The 14,589-nt window shown below is 45.6% G+C and overlaps 3 protein-coding genes across 8 annotated transcripts in view; 2 read left to right on the top strand and 1 right to left on the bottom strand.

Moving 5' to 3' along the window:
- The first annotated feature begins 182 nt into the window (after nt 1-182).
- smarcb1a (SWI/SNF related, matrix associated, actin dependent regulator of chromatin, subfamily b, member 1a) lies at nt 183-3,487 on the top strand. 2 transcript variants are annotated; one of them, XM_057033819.1, is made up of 10 exons: nt 240-339; nt 847-878; nt 961-1,072; nt 1,197-1,326; nt 1,500-1,637; nt 1,997-2,124; nt 2,219-2,385; nt 2,479-2,669; nt 2,764-2,895; nt 3,059-3,487. In XM_057033819.1, the coding sequence occupies exons 3-10, from the start codon at nt 979-981 to the stop codon at nt 3,096-3,098; spliced, it is 1,020 nt and encodes a 339-aa protein (XP_056889799.1). In that variant the 5' UTR covers nt 240-339; nt 847-878; nt 961-978; the 3' UTR covers nt 3,099-3,487. The 2 variants fall into 2 exon arrangements, with proteins under 2 accessions (XP_056889798.1, XP_056889799.1); XM_057033818.1 differs by lacking the exon at nt 847-878 and having other exon boundaries at nt 183-339.
- A 64-nt stretch (nt 3,488-3,551) lies between these two features.
- The window catches only part of LOC130526275 (SH2 domain-containing protein 3C-like), a 35,125-nt gene continuing 24,087 nt past the window's right edge, over nt 3,552-14,589 (bottom strand). For both annotated transcript variants that reach the window (XM_057033801.1, XM_057033802.1), the window contains 6 exons: nt 5,791-6,215; nt 5,593-5,708; nt 5,338-5,509; nt 4,806-4,917; nt 4,525-4,731; nt 3,552-4,455 (listed from right to left, as the gene is read on the bottom strand). In XM_057033801.1, coding sequence (XP_056889781.1) covers nt 4,286-4,455; nt 4,525-4,731; nt 4,806-4,917; nt 5,338-5,509; nt 5,593-5,708; nt 5,791-6,215 — 1,202 coding nt within the window. In that variant the 3' untranslated portion in view covers nt 3,552-4,285. The remainder of the gene's footprint in view (nt 4,456-4,524; nt 4,732-4,805; nt 4,918-5,337; nt 5,510-5,592; nt 5,709-5,790; nt 6,216-14,589) is intronic.
- On the top strand, nt 6,493-14,507 carry LOC130526278 (UDP-glucuronosyltransferase 2A2-like). 4 transcript variants are annotated; one of them, XM_057033809.1, is made up of 3 exons: nt 6,493-7,782; nt 8,088-8,550; nt 12,719-14,507. In XM_057033809.1, exons 1-3 carry the CDS (start codon nt 7,735-7,737, stop codon nt 14,311-14,313), a joined length of 2,106 nt encoding a protein of 701 aa, XP_056889789.1. In that variant the 5' UTR covers nt 6,493-7,734; the 3' UTR covers nt 14,314-14,507. The 4 variants fall into 4 exon arrangements, with proteins under 4 accessions (XP_056889789.1, XP_056889791.1, XP_056889792.1 ...); XM_057033811.1 differs by lacking the exon at nt 8,088-8,550 and having other exon boundaries at nt 6,511-7,782; XM_057033812.1 differs by lacking the exons at nt 6,493-7,782; nt 8,088-8,550 and adding an exon at nt 8,581-8,823.

The raw sequence follows: 14,589 nt of genomic DNA, 5'->3' as shown, positions 1-14,589 counted from the left end.
ACGAGGGCAGCTCGAATAAATTGTGAAACTGCATTCTAACTGCATTTTCAAACCATTCAAATCACCTGCGAGATAAACCAAGACTTCATACAAAATAGTTTTATAAATTGGATTTAACGGACTTTAATATTTGTTTACAGTCAGTTATGATGCGGAAGCGATTGAAGGGAGAATGCAACGTCATCTCTGAGGGACAGGACGTCGTTTTCTTTGGCGCATGCGCAGTCGCACATAGCTTTGTTATTGCTTTTCAGTATGGCGCTGAGCAAGACGTTTGGACAAAAACCGGTGAAATTTCAGCTTGAGGATGGCGGGGACTTTTATATGATCGGTTCCGAGGTCAGTTTTTAACGTCTTAACAGACGATTGTTTTCAATATATTGGTTCCGTGAAAGAAATGTATAATTTAACCGGACAATAGTCCGCTAGCAGCTAACTGCTATGCTAGCAGAGATGGAATATAGCGCAAGAAGGTTCATTCATTTATTGTTGATTAATTGTTAATGTTACCGTGAGTATCCTAGAAATTATTCATATTTGACCAGTTAATTATCTGTTATTAGATCAACTTTGGCACAAAATACATCGCCTTATGTAGAAGTATGTATCTATTTCTTCGCTAGCATCAGCTAAGGCTAAACAACTAGCTCGCTCAATTATCGGGCAAATAAATTCGCTAAAATAAAGGATGGTTATATATAAATGTAAAAATAAACTCTAAGTTTAATCTGAAAATCCATGTAAATATAAGGGTGTGTAATAGTGACAAGTATTTTCACGTGGCTTTATTTTGTTATTCTTGATTAATCTGGCAGTTATTTTAACGAATTTTGTCATCAATGCTAGGAAACAGTCAATTTTACAAGACAAGAAATTTGGTACATATAACAAATTGTAAAGTTTTAGTGGCAATTAGTAACTCCTGACTTATATCGGACTTGTAACTCTGGTTTTGTTCAGGTGGGAAACTACCTTCGGATGTTCAGAGGCTCACTGTATAAAAGATATCCATCATTATGGAGAAAACTGGCATCAGTAGAAGAAAGGAAGAAAATAGTGGAGTCATCACACGGTCAGTAGAGAGCGCTGTAGGCTAATTTACATTTGCTGCAATAAAGTCTCGCATTCAAGTGTTTCTGCCTGCATTAAAGAGTGGAAAGTGATGTTTATTGATATGTGCTGTCGGTGTGGTTCAGATCATGGCTATACCCAGCTTGCAACTAGTGTAACCCTCCTGAAGGCTTCAGAAGTTGAGGAGATTCTAGAAGGAAACGATGAGAAGTACAAAGCTGTCTCCATCAGCACCGAGCCCCCCGCCTACCTCAGGTATGGTCTGCTTTCATGTTCTTTGGATTTATAGCTTCTTTGAGAAGCGCACATTTGATTTAACAGTTCTTTCATGAGATGAGCCATGACAGAAATGGGGATTTAATGAGATTGTGACCATCAAAGCGTTTTAAAGATATTTTTAAATGCCAGCCCCTTTCTCTTTCTCCAAGGGAACAAAAAGCAAAGCGGAACAGTCAGTGGGTTCCAACACTCCCCAACAGCTCTCACCACCTGGACGCTGTGCCGTGTTCCACCACCATCAACCGCAGCCGACTGGGCCGTGACAAAAAGAGGACTTTCCCACTGTGGTAAGCCAGAACCTGCACTGGCTCCTGAGTCAGTCTTCACTCGCGCGATTTATTGACTTCATGTACAGTGAGTACAGTTGCACAATAAAAAACCAAACCAAAAAAGACATCTATAGGAAATAAAGATAAGCTGTATTCCTCACCGCTGATGACCCAGTAGAAGTAAAACTAAGATGGCATTTCTTGCTGACTACATTCCAAGCATAACTGGTTGCACGGTTGAATGTTCATTTTGGTATTGAACGCGTGTATCATGACAGGAATCAATGATGGCTAAAGCATCAGTCCTACCGTAACATCGACAGTTATGGAGATAACGATGCTAATTTAATGAGTCCAACACTGTTTGTCTTGCCCAGTTTTGATGACCATGATCCAGCTGTGATCCACGAAAATGCATCTCAATCCGAAGTTCTGGTTCCAATACGCTTGGACATGGAGATTGAGGGACAGAAGCTGAGGGACGCTTTCACCTGGAATATGAACGGTAGTGGCCTGCCGTCACTTTGACCTCGGTGCTAGAAAGTTTGATGTCAGAGTTTGTGGAATTAGAAAAGTGTAATCATTCAATGCTTTTACAGAGAAGCTGATGACACCTGAGATGTTCGCTGAGATCCTTTGTGACGACCTGGATCTTAACCCACTGGCCTTTGTTCCCGCTATTGCCTCCGCCATTCGCCAGCAGATTGAGTCTTATCCAACAGACAGCATCCTGGAGGACCAGGCAGACCAGAGGGTCATTATCAAGGTAAGACACCATGCTGCCAGGCTCTCCTTCAAGACTCTTCACACACAATGCTCAGCAGTGATGGAGAGTCATTTATCATGTTGTGGTTTCCAGTTGAATATCCATGTTGGGAACATCTCTCTGGTGGACCAATTTGAGTGGGACATGTCGGAGAGGGAAAACTCTCCAGAGAAGTTTGCTCTAAAGCTTTGCTCTGAGCTTGGGCTAGGCGGAGAGTTCGTCACAACCATTGCCTACAGCATCCGTGGTCAGCTGAGTTGGCACCAGAGGACGTACGCCTTCAGGTACTGCTTTCGCAGATTTGAGTAAAACCATGACTATGTATTTTGCAGCCTGGTTCCTCACACACACTAACTTGAGTTTGGCTCCTGTTTACAGTGAGAACCCACTGCCCACTGTGGAGATCGCCATCAGAAACACAGGAGACGCTGACCAGTGGTGCCCCCTGCTGGAGACCTTGACAGATGCTGAAATGGAGAAGAAGATCAGGGATCAGGACAGAAACACAAGGTGTGGAGGATGTCTGGATTTATGATGTTGTAGACCCATTGAAGCACAAGTTTATTTAAAAAAAACAAAAAAAGCAACAACATAAATGTGGCAAAATGACACCTGAAAATGTAATATGGTAGACCTGTTCAGTGACAGTGACACACATCTTGTTACTCCACAGGCGAATGAGAAGACTGGCAAACACGGCCCCCGCCTGGTAAATAGAGCAGCACCAGTGCCCCCTCCTGTTGGTAAAGGTTCTTGTCCGAGCAAGGAGATTTATGGTCCCTCCACCAAGCGCTGGCAGCCTGTTGTGCTACACCACATCCTCAGTCAGCTGTTCCTCTTGTTTATTTTATTGTTATTTTCATCTTATATATCTGGCAAGCCCTTCCGCGCCCCTTTCCTTCCCGTTAGGAAACATCCCTCCTCTGTGCGTCCGTATGGGAAAAGCTGCTCTCTCACTCTGAACACTGACTCTCTTCACCCGAACACAGAGGGAGAACGAACCACACAACCAGGCTCAGATAATATATTGTTTGTTGTATTTGTTGTCTTTTTGTACATTTTATTAATTCTTACAAAATAATAAAAAGGTGAAACGTCTCAATTTCCCGTCTAATTTTGCAGTAAAATGTGAATTCTGGGGGGGGGGGGGGTAAAAAGAAACAAGATTCTGAGGCTGAAAGATAAATCAGTTTAATCAGAAAACACTTGCTGTTGAGGTAAACAGAATTACATTTCACATTTTGGATAAATATTAGACATTAAATATGGTATTATGTAAAGAATAAAGGGTACCTTGCGGCCTCACCTCCAGGGTCAGGTAACCTTCAGTTCACTCACACAGTGATGTGACCCTTCACATGATTACATGATTTAGTTCAGGAAGAGTAAAGATCAGGAAGTAGGCGGAACTGCGACTACAGCCGCTGTAATTACTTTAAATACCACCTTCGAAGTGTCAAAGGTATAAATGCAGTATGGTTCTGACCTATAGGAATGTTGCTATCTCACTGGGTGGCAGATTTGACCAACTGGTGCAGAATGGAGGAAGGTCCAGCCTTCAGGCAGGCAGAAATATTAAGTTACACAAGTAAGGAGGCCGAGGCGCGGCCTCGATTCTCCAGCTATTGTGCGGAGAACACATCTCAGGTTTCCTGGACAGGAAGAAATCTGTTGTCCTGCAGGATAAACGGCTACAGCTACTTTTTACTCAGAATCACAGTAAAATCTTGCCTGTTTTGACCTAAATCGAGTACGGAGGAGGTCAGTCACAGTCAGATCCTTCATATTGCAGTCATGTCTTTCTTCTAAAGATAAACCGGACCATTCTCCCAACAGGAACTGCTCCCAGTCCCACAGTCCTGAGGGATTAAAACGTGTTTGCTGGATATCCGCAGTGACCTCAGCCCGCTCTGACAGGCGGCTCCAGCTTGTTGGATAAGGCGGTCAACACCTGGTCGAATTTGCCATACCGCAGAGCCTGGTTCTCCTCGGCCCCTCTGCTCCCCCACAGGAGCCTCATCTGAAAGTCGGTCAGGAAGAGCTCCGTGACCTCTGCTCGCTCCTCGAAGCCTGACGGATCATCATCACCGTGAGAGATTTGATCGGAATTCAAAGACATGAGAAATCGCTCTGACCCACCTTTGAGTTTGGTCTCGGCGATAGAGCGGTAGACACTCCCTTGCTGAGCAAAGGTCCTCGCCGCCCCGAGGTGGAACATGACCACATCCACCCCGGCTTCCACAGTCTCCCACGGCTCCAGGGCCTCGTCTGCTGCCGCACTCTTTTCGAGCAGAAACAAGAGTGGCAAGACGTGGGGGAAGGTGGTGTTGGACAAGGAACAGCTTTCTGGGGAAAAAGACAGGCTCGTTAAGGAAAACAGAGCAATCATCTGAACCCTGAGACGCGGAGGGACCCTTCACCTCTTCCTTCGTTCAGACTCTTCATGAAAGGCCTCAGAGTTTTCTCGTAGAGAATAGCGCCCTCTGTGTGTCGCTGCCGTAATGCCGTCCACGTCTGCTCCAGACGGGATACCTGTAAGAGAAAAACTCACCATTAAAGAAATAAATAACCAGGAAATTTCTGACTTTGAAATGTCTTTTTTCGGATTTTAGAGCCAATGAATGGTTTTAACGGGATAACTCCTCTTTGTTGCAATATCAAATGTTGCCTCAAGAGGTGTGCCACTCTGTCAGCGCTCTGTTTTGACCTTATGCAGCATTAGTCAACTTTATAACAGAAAACAACATCACAATGAGGGACAGAGGTACTTCTAGCCCAGCAATAGTTAAGATAAGACCTACAGTTTTGTCCACATGACCGTGACCATCCAGAGATAACGTGGTCATGGTGCAGTCTCCGTAATATCAACAGGCTTGGAGTTGTTTATACATACAGAGGTCAGAGACTAAATGAAACTCTTCAGATGCTGCGCGATTGTTTCCCTGGGTGTACCTGCGGCAGCTCCAATGCTCTCATGACAGCTGCAAAACCGAACATGTTGCCCATGGTGCTCTTGAGCTCGGCTGCGATTTGGATCATTTTGTGCAGCAAGCTGGCCCTCTCCTCGGTGGTCCCAGTGCATCCAAGCATTTCCACAGCCAGCGTGGTCGCCATGGTCTGGAACCTGATGGTGAAATCCATGGTCACGGTTGTGTCTGCAGTTTAAACGAACTATGTCCAGAAGCCTGGAGGTCCCTCCTCGCTCACCTCTCCAGCAGGTCCAGTCTCAACCTTTGGCCATGTGGCAACGTGAGGAGCTCCATTCCGGAACTCACTCCCATCATCTTTTGCACCTCAGGGGTGACTTCCAGAATTCTGGCCACCTGGAAAACAAATGCAAAGTTACTGATAGAATCTGATCTACTCTGAGGTTTAAACAACGAAGCAGATCTAATTGGACGCTACCGTGCAGTCAGCTTTGGTGATGTGTTTAGCCGCCGTGCAGTGGTCAACCTCGGACAGCAGCTCCTTCACCCTCCGCAGGATTCCCACCTCCAGTGGCTTGTTTTCCTGGGCCATCAGCGGTGACATGTACATGCTGGGTTTAAAAGAGGACACCGCCTCCACCACTGGCAAGCAGTACGCGTCACCGTCCTCCACTCTGGGCTGATCACACTCCAGGAAACGCTCCACCCGCAGCCGTTCCACATAGCTGTGCGCGTGGGGGTAAAGCTCTGTGTAGCCATTCCAGTCTGAGTTGGAGGATGGGCAGTCCAGGTTCACCCGAATCTGGGGTCTACGCAGAGAACTGCTGGGTGAGGGCAGGGACCGGTGCCTGGAGAAGGACGGGGATGGAGCCACGCTGCCTGAGCGACTTTTCAACCGTGGAGCTACAGACATAAATACTGGTCAAATATTGGGCCATACAGTCAGCAAAAACACCATCAATAACATAACTTTTGAATAATAACGATGATTTTTATTGGTTTTTCTTACATAAAGACGGCATAGACACAAAACCTGATCCCAGTCATTCCTCCCCCTGCCACTATAACACACACACACACACACACACACACGCACACACGCACACACACACACACACACACACACGCACACACACACACACACACTGTGGACTTTGGTCCTGTTATTTCAGTGGCCGCACCCTCCGCTCTGATTTGACTGGATAACGGTTTCTAAAACATTCACACGGAGGCTGAAGGCAGGGACCCCAAGCTCACACTGACTCTTGAAGTCCAACGTCGGCATTGACCTCTGTTAAATAAACAGCAGCCTGGTTGAAACTGGGTGGTTGTTTATGACTGTAATTTCAGCACATTACCGCGTCGTAAATTATGCGTTTGGAGCTGTACAGAAAAACACACAAGAGGGCTTCAAACAAACAACATCAACATCATACATCAACATGTAATATGCCACCACATGCTCAGGTGTTACAGTCTTATGCTCTCGATGCCCTGCAGCGATGTTCAGGAAGCATCATTTGCTGATGCAGTAAAATAAACCCTTCTTAAACAGCACACCCAAATTAAGACTCACAGGACCAAACAAAAACAAAGTATCACCCCAGAAGTAGATCTTTTTCACAACCTCATGGACACCGTGTTAGGTTCAAACTGTTCATATAGCAATGCTGTAACTGCTTATTATCACTCCTGTGCAGAACCCTGTGACCTGCTTTAACTGGTGTTCTATTGCCTCAGGATAGCAGGGGACAACCTGACCATCCTGTCATACTCCATTCCCTATTTTCTTATGTTCCTTTTGTATATATCATGCTTTGTTTTATCATGTGACGCTTACGCTTATTGTAATCTTACATGTTCGTGTGCTAATATAAAATAAACCTTGTCAAGGCTCACACTTTGTAGCTCACACTGCAGACGTGTGAGTTGTCCTTGCAGCAAGTAAAATGAAGCTTCCGTCTCATTCCTCTGAAGGCAACAGCACGGGGAGAAAACTAATCCTTTTCTCCCCAACACCGTGTTTCTCTTCCTCCACAGGAAGAGGGACAAGGGTCCCTTCCACAGCTCTCGGGTTAGGTTGCCCTCTCTGGGTATCTTCCAAACTCTCAGCTATCAGACTTCCTTCCCTTATGTAACGCCATTATCAGTGGGTGCAAGAACAAATAACTGTTCCCAAAACATACTCAAGTGGAAATCCAGCAGCACAGGAAGTCTCTAAGGAAACGCTCAATGTGCTTGTTTGCAGAGGTTTGTGGACATTGATGAAATGCAAGACAAGACTAGACAAGGTGAATAACAGTCTCTATGAGCAACCAACTCGCTGCAGCTGCATACCCCACAGAAGAACGTGCACCACCCACTGAACTTAAGTACAACCCCAGAGACAGCCCCCACTGTGCTGCTTCAGTAGCCGTCTGTGATGAACAGAGACAGGACACAAAGGCGCCACGACCTATCATCCTCTTCTGTAAGTGTCTTTACTGTGCAGTTTATTTTATAGATTTAATCTGCAGTAAAAGCTGCAGTAATAGTTGTTTAATTAAGCTTTATAGAAAACCACAGAGAGACAGGAACAACAAAATATTGTTGATATTGATGATCATGGCAGTATTATATGGCATAAGAAATGCAAGAAATGGCGCTGTCCCAGGCGGCAGCCAGTAGTAGCAGCTCCCTACACTTAATTGTTCTTTTTTAAATTTTCGTAGTGTTTTCTATACTTGTTTACATTCTTTTCTATTTGGATTTACTTTCTTTCTTTCCATTTACAAGTGGAGTATTCAGACACCATGTTCTGGAGGCTCGAATACTTTTTTCTGTTTTGCGGTGCTTGGGTTATTCGCGGCCCCCATCAGCTGGGCCGAGAAGCGGAGCGGTATTGTTTACACACGAGACCAGCTGATGGCTCTAAGACCACCATCCTTCGTGGTCGGAGAGAAGCCCCAAATCCCTAAGGAGGTGAGGAGGAAACAACGAGGGACTAAGGCTGGAGTTAAACAGAGGATGAAGAGGCGACGTTTTAAACCCTGCGTCCCCGCGGTCATAACGAGGAATGTTGGGTCCCTGGCAAATAAGATGGACGAGCTGGAGGCGCTCACACGGACCCAGCGGGAGTACAGAGAGGCCAGTATCATGTGTTTCACGGAGACACGGCTCCATGGACTGATACCGGACTCCAATGTGACGATCGCTGGTTTCACCACTGTGCGAGCGGACCGAGACACCACCGCGGCCGGTAAGAAGAAAGGAGGGGGACTGGCCGTGTTCATTAGCAACAGGTGGTGCAACCCGGAGCATATTCACGTCAAGGAGCGCGTGCGCAGTCCCGACGTGGAACTTATTGCTGTCGGACTCCGTCCATACTATTTGCCAAGGGAGTTTACTAATGTCATCGCCATCACTGTTTATATTCCTCCGACCGGTAAAGCGAACACGGCCCGTGACGTTATTCACTCTGTCACGGCTGACCTGCACACTAAACATCCCGGAGCCTTTATCCTCATCACAGGTGACTTCAATCACGCCTCCCTTAAATATGAACACCCACTCTAATGCACAACATGGGTCAAAAATGACCCGCATTCATTCATTCGCATGTGTTTTCAGGCTGGGTGAGTGTTTCTTTGCTGTATTTTTTAAAAATCAATTCATTTTATTATTAAATGTCCCAATTATAATTTTAATATCTTGTTTTTGATTAGTACAAGGTCAGTGCTTCCATTTTCTGTTTATTATTTTAGGAATAAAATAGATTTTGGATTACTACACCACATGGGTAGAAAATGACCCATTTATCCAAGTGTGATTTTGAATTTGCTTCAAATAATCACGTTAGCAATGCTTTAGGCCAAATAATCATACATTTTATCATTGAAATGTGTTTATTTGTCACACAAACATGATCGTCAAATGTCAACAGCTAGCTAGCTACGGTAGCCGATTGAAAAATTTTCCCTTTCTGACAAGAAATGGAGCTACTAATTCTTCAAATTCAAATTAATTACATAATCAATAATTATGCAGAGTTATCGTTATCACATCAAATTTCTTATTAGGTAATATGATAATTATTGTAAAATAAGACTTAGATGGTTCAAGTCTTCAAATACAATCTTCTCCACAGTGGTAAATACTGTAAATACTGTATGTTACAAAATGTGGGTCTGACCCATGTGGACGTGGGAAAACTTCATGAAGACTGACAAGCTATGCTTATTCATAAAGGAAGAACAGAACACTTAATGTGAGGATTTGTGCTACATAAAACAATTAAAAGTTAATGAATAGTTTTGATTGAGTAAATACATAGATTATAAACATTCAGCTTAGAAACACGTGAAATAACATGGGAAATGATTACGGGTCATTTTAGACCCATGTTGTGCATTAGAGGGGTAGTGATGTAAAAAGTGTTTTTATTCAAAATGTAAAAAATAAAATTATACAAGAAGGATGAAGTATGATCAAAAACAAGTTAATTGAGGAATACCTGGAATGCTGAGTAATAAAATTAATTAATTGCAAAGATAAAGCAAATAAAACCTCAGTCGGGTCACTTTAGACCCATGTTGTGCATTAAAGGGTTAAGTCCACTCTCCCTACATTCCATCAGTATGTCCAGTGCAGCACGAGAGACAGGAAGACTTTGGATTTACTGTATGCTAATGTCACCAATGCATACACCTCCACTGCACTCCCTCCACTAGGCAAGTCTGACCATAATTTCGTGCTGCTCTCCCCATCATACACACCTGTGGTTCAGCAGCAACCAGTCACTGTGAGGACTGTTAGGAAATGGTCTGATGGTGCCATGGACTGTCTGCGGGATGCCCTGGAGACCACCAACTGGTCTGCTCTCTGTGAACCACATGGTGAGGACATGAATGGACTGACAGACTGTGTTTCCGACTACATCAAGTTCTGCACTGAGAACACCGTCCCCACCAAGAAGGTACGCTGTTACCCAAACAACAAACCATGGGTGACAAATGACCTGAAGGCCCTTTTGAACAAGAAGAGGGCCTTCACTGCTGGGGACCCAGCTGAGCTCAGGAGAGTACAGAAGGAACTGAAACGCAGTCTGAAGGAGAGCAAGGACACCTATAGGAAGAAGCTGGAGGAGAGACTGGAGAGGAACCAGACCAGGGATGTTTGGAGTGGGATGAGAACAATCACTGGCTTCCAGAAGAAAGGAATACGCTCAGCTGATGGGAACGTGGACCAAGCTAATGAGTTGAACCAGTTTTTCAACAGGTTTGATTCTAGCTCCCCCTCCCCCAGCTGTCCCAATATTCCTCTGGATAACAATGGGTCCCCTTCACACCTCCCAGAGCCCCCAACACCTCTGCCATCTTCTTGCCCCTCCCCCCTGCTGACACCCTACATAGATACCAACATGTCACCCATCCCCCCAACAGGACTATCCTTCACGTCTAGCCAGGGGAGGAGAGACCTGGAGAGGCCCCTTTCAAGACCCTCTGCAGTTTGCCTATCAGCCCAAGGTGGGGGTTGATGACGCGGTAATATACTTGCTACAGAGGGCTTACTCCTCCTTGGACAGACTAAACACCACAGTGCGGGTCATGTTCTTTGACTTCTCTTCTGCCTTCAACACCATCCAGCCAAGACTGCTGAGGGCTAAGTTGGAGAACATGCAGATGGATGCTCCCCTTGTTTCTTGGATCGAGGACTACCTGACAAGTCGACCACAGTTTGTGAGACTGCGGAGCTGTGTGTGCGACCCCCTGATGAGCAACACAGGAGCTCCACAAGGAACTGTGCTCTCCCCCTTTCTGTTCACCACCTACACAGCTGACTTCCAGTACCACTCTGAGACATGTCATCTCCAGAAGTACTCGGATGACACAGTCATAGTCGGATGTGTGGAGAATGGACAAGAGGATGAATACAGGGACCTTGTGGAGAGTTTTGTTAGGTGGAGCAGGGAGAACCTTCTGCAGCTCAACGTGACCAAGACAAAGGAGATGGTGGTGGATTTTAGTAAAAGCAAGTCCCCACCCTCCCCAGTCTGCATTAGTGGGAAAGATGTGGAAATAGTCTCATCTTCAGGTTCCTGAGTGTTCAGCTGGACAATAAACTGGAGTGGTCCACAAACACCAATGCTGTTTACAAGGGGGCAGCACAGAGGCACTAATCATGGCTGCACAAGAACAGGCCCTGAGCACCAGAGCAATAGAGGCCAGGGTCTACCATACCAGACAAGACCCCAGGTGCAGACTGTGTGGAGATGCCCCTGAGACAGTCCAGCACATCACAGCAGGGTTCAAGATACTGGCAGGCAAGGCATACATGGAGCAGCATAACCAGGTGGCTGGCATAGTGTACAGGAACATCTGCACTGAGTATGGGCTGGAGGTCCCAGGGACCAGGTGGGAGACACCTCCGAAAGTGGTGGAGAACGAGCAGGCCAAGATCCTGTGGAACTTCCAGATCCAGACTGACAAGATGGTGGTGGCCAACCAGCCTGACATAGTGGTGGTGGATAAACACCGAAAGACAGTGGTGGTGATAGATGCAGCAATCCCGAGTGATAGCAACATAAGGAAGAAGGAACACAAGAAGCTGGAGAAGTACCAAGGGCTGAAGGAGGAGATGGAGAGAATGTGGGGGATGAAGGCAACAGTGGTCCCAGTGGTGATCGGGACACTCGGGGCAGTAACACCCAACTTCAGTAGATGGCTCCAACAGATACCAGGAACCACACCAGAGATCTCTGTCCAGAAGAGCGCAGTCCTAGGAACAGCTAAGATCCTGCCCAGAACCCTCAGACTCCCAGGCCTCTGGTAGAGGACCCGAGTCTGGGGTGTACGGGGATGAATAAAGTATATCTTAATCTTAATAAATACGTGTGTTTCTTTTTCTATAGATTGGATCATTCAGTTTCTCTCTCAGATTGCCCAGATGTGTTCCACTAGTATTACTCTTCCTCACCTGTGTTTGAATAAGACCACTCTGTCTATTTAATCCCGTGTGCTTGCTGACACCACGCTCAGCAGTGTGGGCTGTTGTGCAAATTATGTTTATTTCTGTATCTTTGTCCTTTTCTTGTAGTTGTTGATTGTCTGAGTAGTTTGGGGGAATTGTTGGGATTTTATGTGACTGTGATGATTTGGACCTACTGTTAATGTAGCTTGTTGAAAGTGGAACCAGAAAAAATAAAATCCATTTTATTAATGATTAGACTATTGTGAATCTAATGTCATTGCTATTAATTTTCTAAAACATTTTTTTTTCTATGGTCAAAGTGATATCGACAAACACACAGTCATGTATTCCTGATGATTTAAGCCTGATGATTTTAGAAAACAATCAGGGGAATTCCTTTCATGATGATCTAATAGCTGTTTTTCCATTTCTTTTCTGGTTCCTGCCTCTGTGTCCAGAATCTGCTTCAGAGATGCTTCGACCAACCTCGCTGCCACTCCTGTTGCTGATCTGCTCGGTTTCGGTGGTGAATGCTGGAAAGGTGTTGGTGTATCCTTTTGATGGGAGCCACTGGATCAACATGAAAGTCCTCATTGAGGAACTTCACACCAGAGGTCATGAGGTCACGGTGGTGAGGCCGGCGGACAGCTGGTACATCAAGGCAGAGTCTTCATACTACAAGTCCATTACTCTGAACTACTCTGCTGGTATTAATGAGGAAACCCTTGGGTTGTACGTGACAAAGACTCTGAAAATGCGACGAGAAGGTGCTTCACTCTGGAGTCGTTTAAAGCTGGAATATGATCTGGTGGAACTGTTCAGGCAGATTCATAAGCATACAGTTGAGATGGTCGGGGAGATGTTTGAGAACACCCAACTGATGCAGATCCTCCGTGACACCAAATATGATTTGGTCCTGACAGATCCTGCAGGGGGTGGAGGAGTGATACTGGCCCACCGGTTGGGTCTTCCACTGGTCTTTAATGTGAGGTGGACTGTCCAGGGTGAGGGGCATCAAGCAATCGCCCCTTCCCCATTATCCTATGTTCCCATGGCCATGTCAGAGTTGACAGACCAGATGACATTTTTCCAGCGCGTGAAAAATATTTTAGTCTTTGTTCTCAGTCAGCTTCGAATCAAGTATTTGGCAGACCCAAACTACAGACCGTTTGTTCATCGTTACTTTGGTGATGACGTGCATTACATGGAGCTGTTCCAGGCAGCTGATATCTGGCTCATGAGGAACGACTTCACTTTTGAGTTTCCTCGACCCACCATGCCAAACGTCATTTACATGTCAGGATTTCAGTGTAAACCCTCCAAGCCTCTGTCCAAAGAGCTGGAGGACTTTGTCCAGAGCTCTGGTGAACACGGCGTCATCATCATGACATTAGGAACCCTGGTGGGGAACCTTCCTGAGGACATCGTTGAGGACATTGCTGCCGCGTTTGCTCAACTTCCTCAGAAGGTGATCTGGAGACATAAAGGTAAAAGACCATCCACCCTGGGCAACAACACCTTACTGCTGGACTGGCTCCCACAAAATGATCTCCTCGGTCACCCCAAGACCAAACTTTTCGTGGCGCATGGAGGAACCAACGGAATCCAGGAGGCCATCTACCACGGCGTCCCACTCGTGGGCCTGCCCCTCATGTTTGACCAGCAAGACAACTTCTTCAGGATGAAGGTCAAAGGTGTGGCTAAAGTCCTGGACATTGCAACTGTGAACAAGGACAACTTCCTGGAGGCCCTGAAGGAGGTTCTTCACCAGCCCAGTTACAGGGAGAAAATGAAAACCCTTTCCAGCCTGCACAGGGATCAACCCATGAAGCCGATGGACCGAGCAATGTTCTGGATCGAGTTTGTCATGAGACACAAAGGAGCGAAGCACCTGCGGACAGAGTCTTACAAGATGAACGCCATCCAGTACCACTCCATCGATGTGCTGGCGTTCCTGGTGACGCTTGTTCTGCTGATAGTAGCAGTTTTTACCTCAGCGGTAAAGTTTTTGTGGAGGAGGTTGTTTTGTAGAAGCAAAGTTAAAAAGGAATAATGAATGGCAAGAGAGTTCCTGAATTGCCATTTCATTCAAAGAATTCCTTGAGTTACAATTTTTGCCTCAAATCTTCAAGTTCTGTTTCCACAGGATGGACCTGAATATTCTAGAAAATGTTTTAACAGTGACAAAAAAAACTGTCTACATTACATTGCTGCGTTTCATTTCAATAAAAGGATACTTAAACAAAAGGACACAGTACATTATAGTGAATGTCAATACAAAGCCTAGGTTTTGCTTATATATGTGTGCAAGGACAATGTTTTTATTAGG

Source organism: Takifugu flavidus, chromosome 5, assembly GCF_003711565.1.
Source record: "Takifugu flavidus isolate HTHZ2018 chromosome 5, ASM371156v2, whole genome shotgun sequence".
Lineage (NCBI taxonomy): Eukaryota > Metazoa > Chordata > Actinopteri > Tetraodontiformes > Tetraodontidae > Takifugu > Takifugu flavidus.
This window is presented reverse-complemented; position numbering and strand designations above follow the sequence as displayed.

What these genes read in the sequence shown, in the direction of transcription:
- smarcb1a (XM_057033818.1), top strand. Translation starts at nt 256, where the DNA reads ATGGCGCTGAGCAAGACGTTTGGACAAAAACCGGTGAAATTTCAGCTT. An exon ending in AAGAGGACTTTCCCACTGTG is followed by an intron (nt 1,638 to 1,996) that starts GTAAGCCAGAAC and finishes TGTCTTGCCCAG; the next exon opens with TTTTGATGACCATGATCCAG. An exon ending in ACCAGAGGGTCATTATCAAG is followed by an intron (nt 2,386 to 2,478) that starts GTAAGACACCAT and finishes TGTGGTTTCCAG; the next exon opens with TTGAATATCCATGTTGGGAA.
- LOC130526278 (XM_057033809.1), top strand. Translation starts at nt 7,735, where the DNA reads ATGAACAGAGACAGGACACAAAGGCGCCACGACCTATCATCCTCTTCT. An exon ending in ACGACCTATCATCCTCTTCT is followed by an intron (nt 7,783 to 8,087) that starts GTAAGTGTCTTT and finishes TCCATTTACAAG; the next exon opens with TGGAGTATTCAGACACCATG. An exon ending in CCGAGACACCACCGCGGCCG is followed by an intron (nt 8,551 to 12,718) that starts GTAAGAAGAAAG and finishes CTCTGTGTCCAG; the next exon opens with AATCTGCTTCAGAGATGCTT.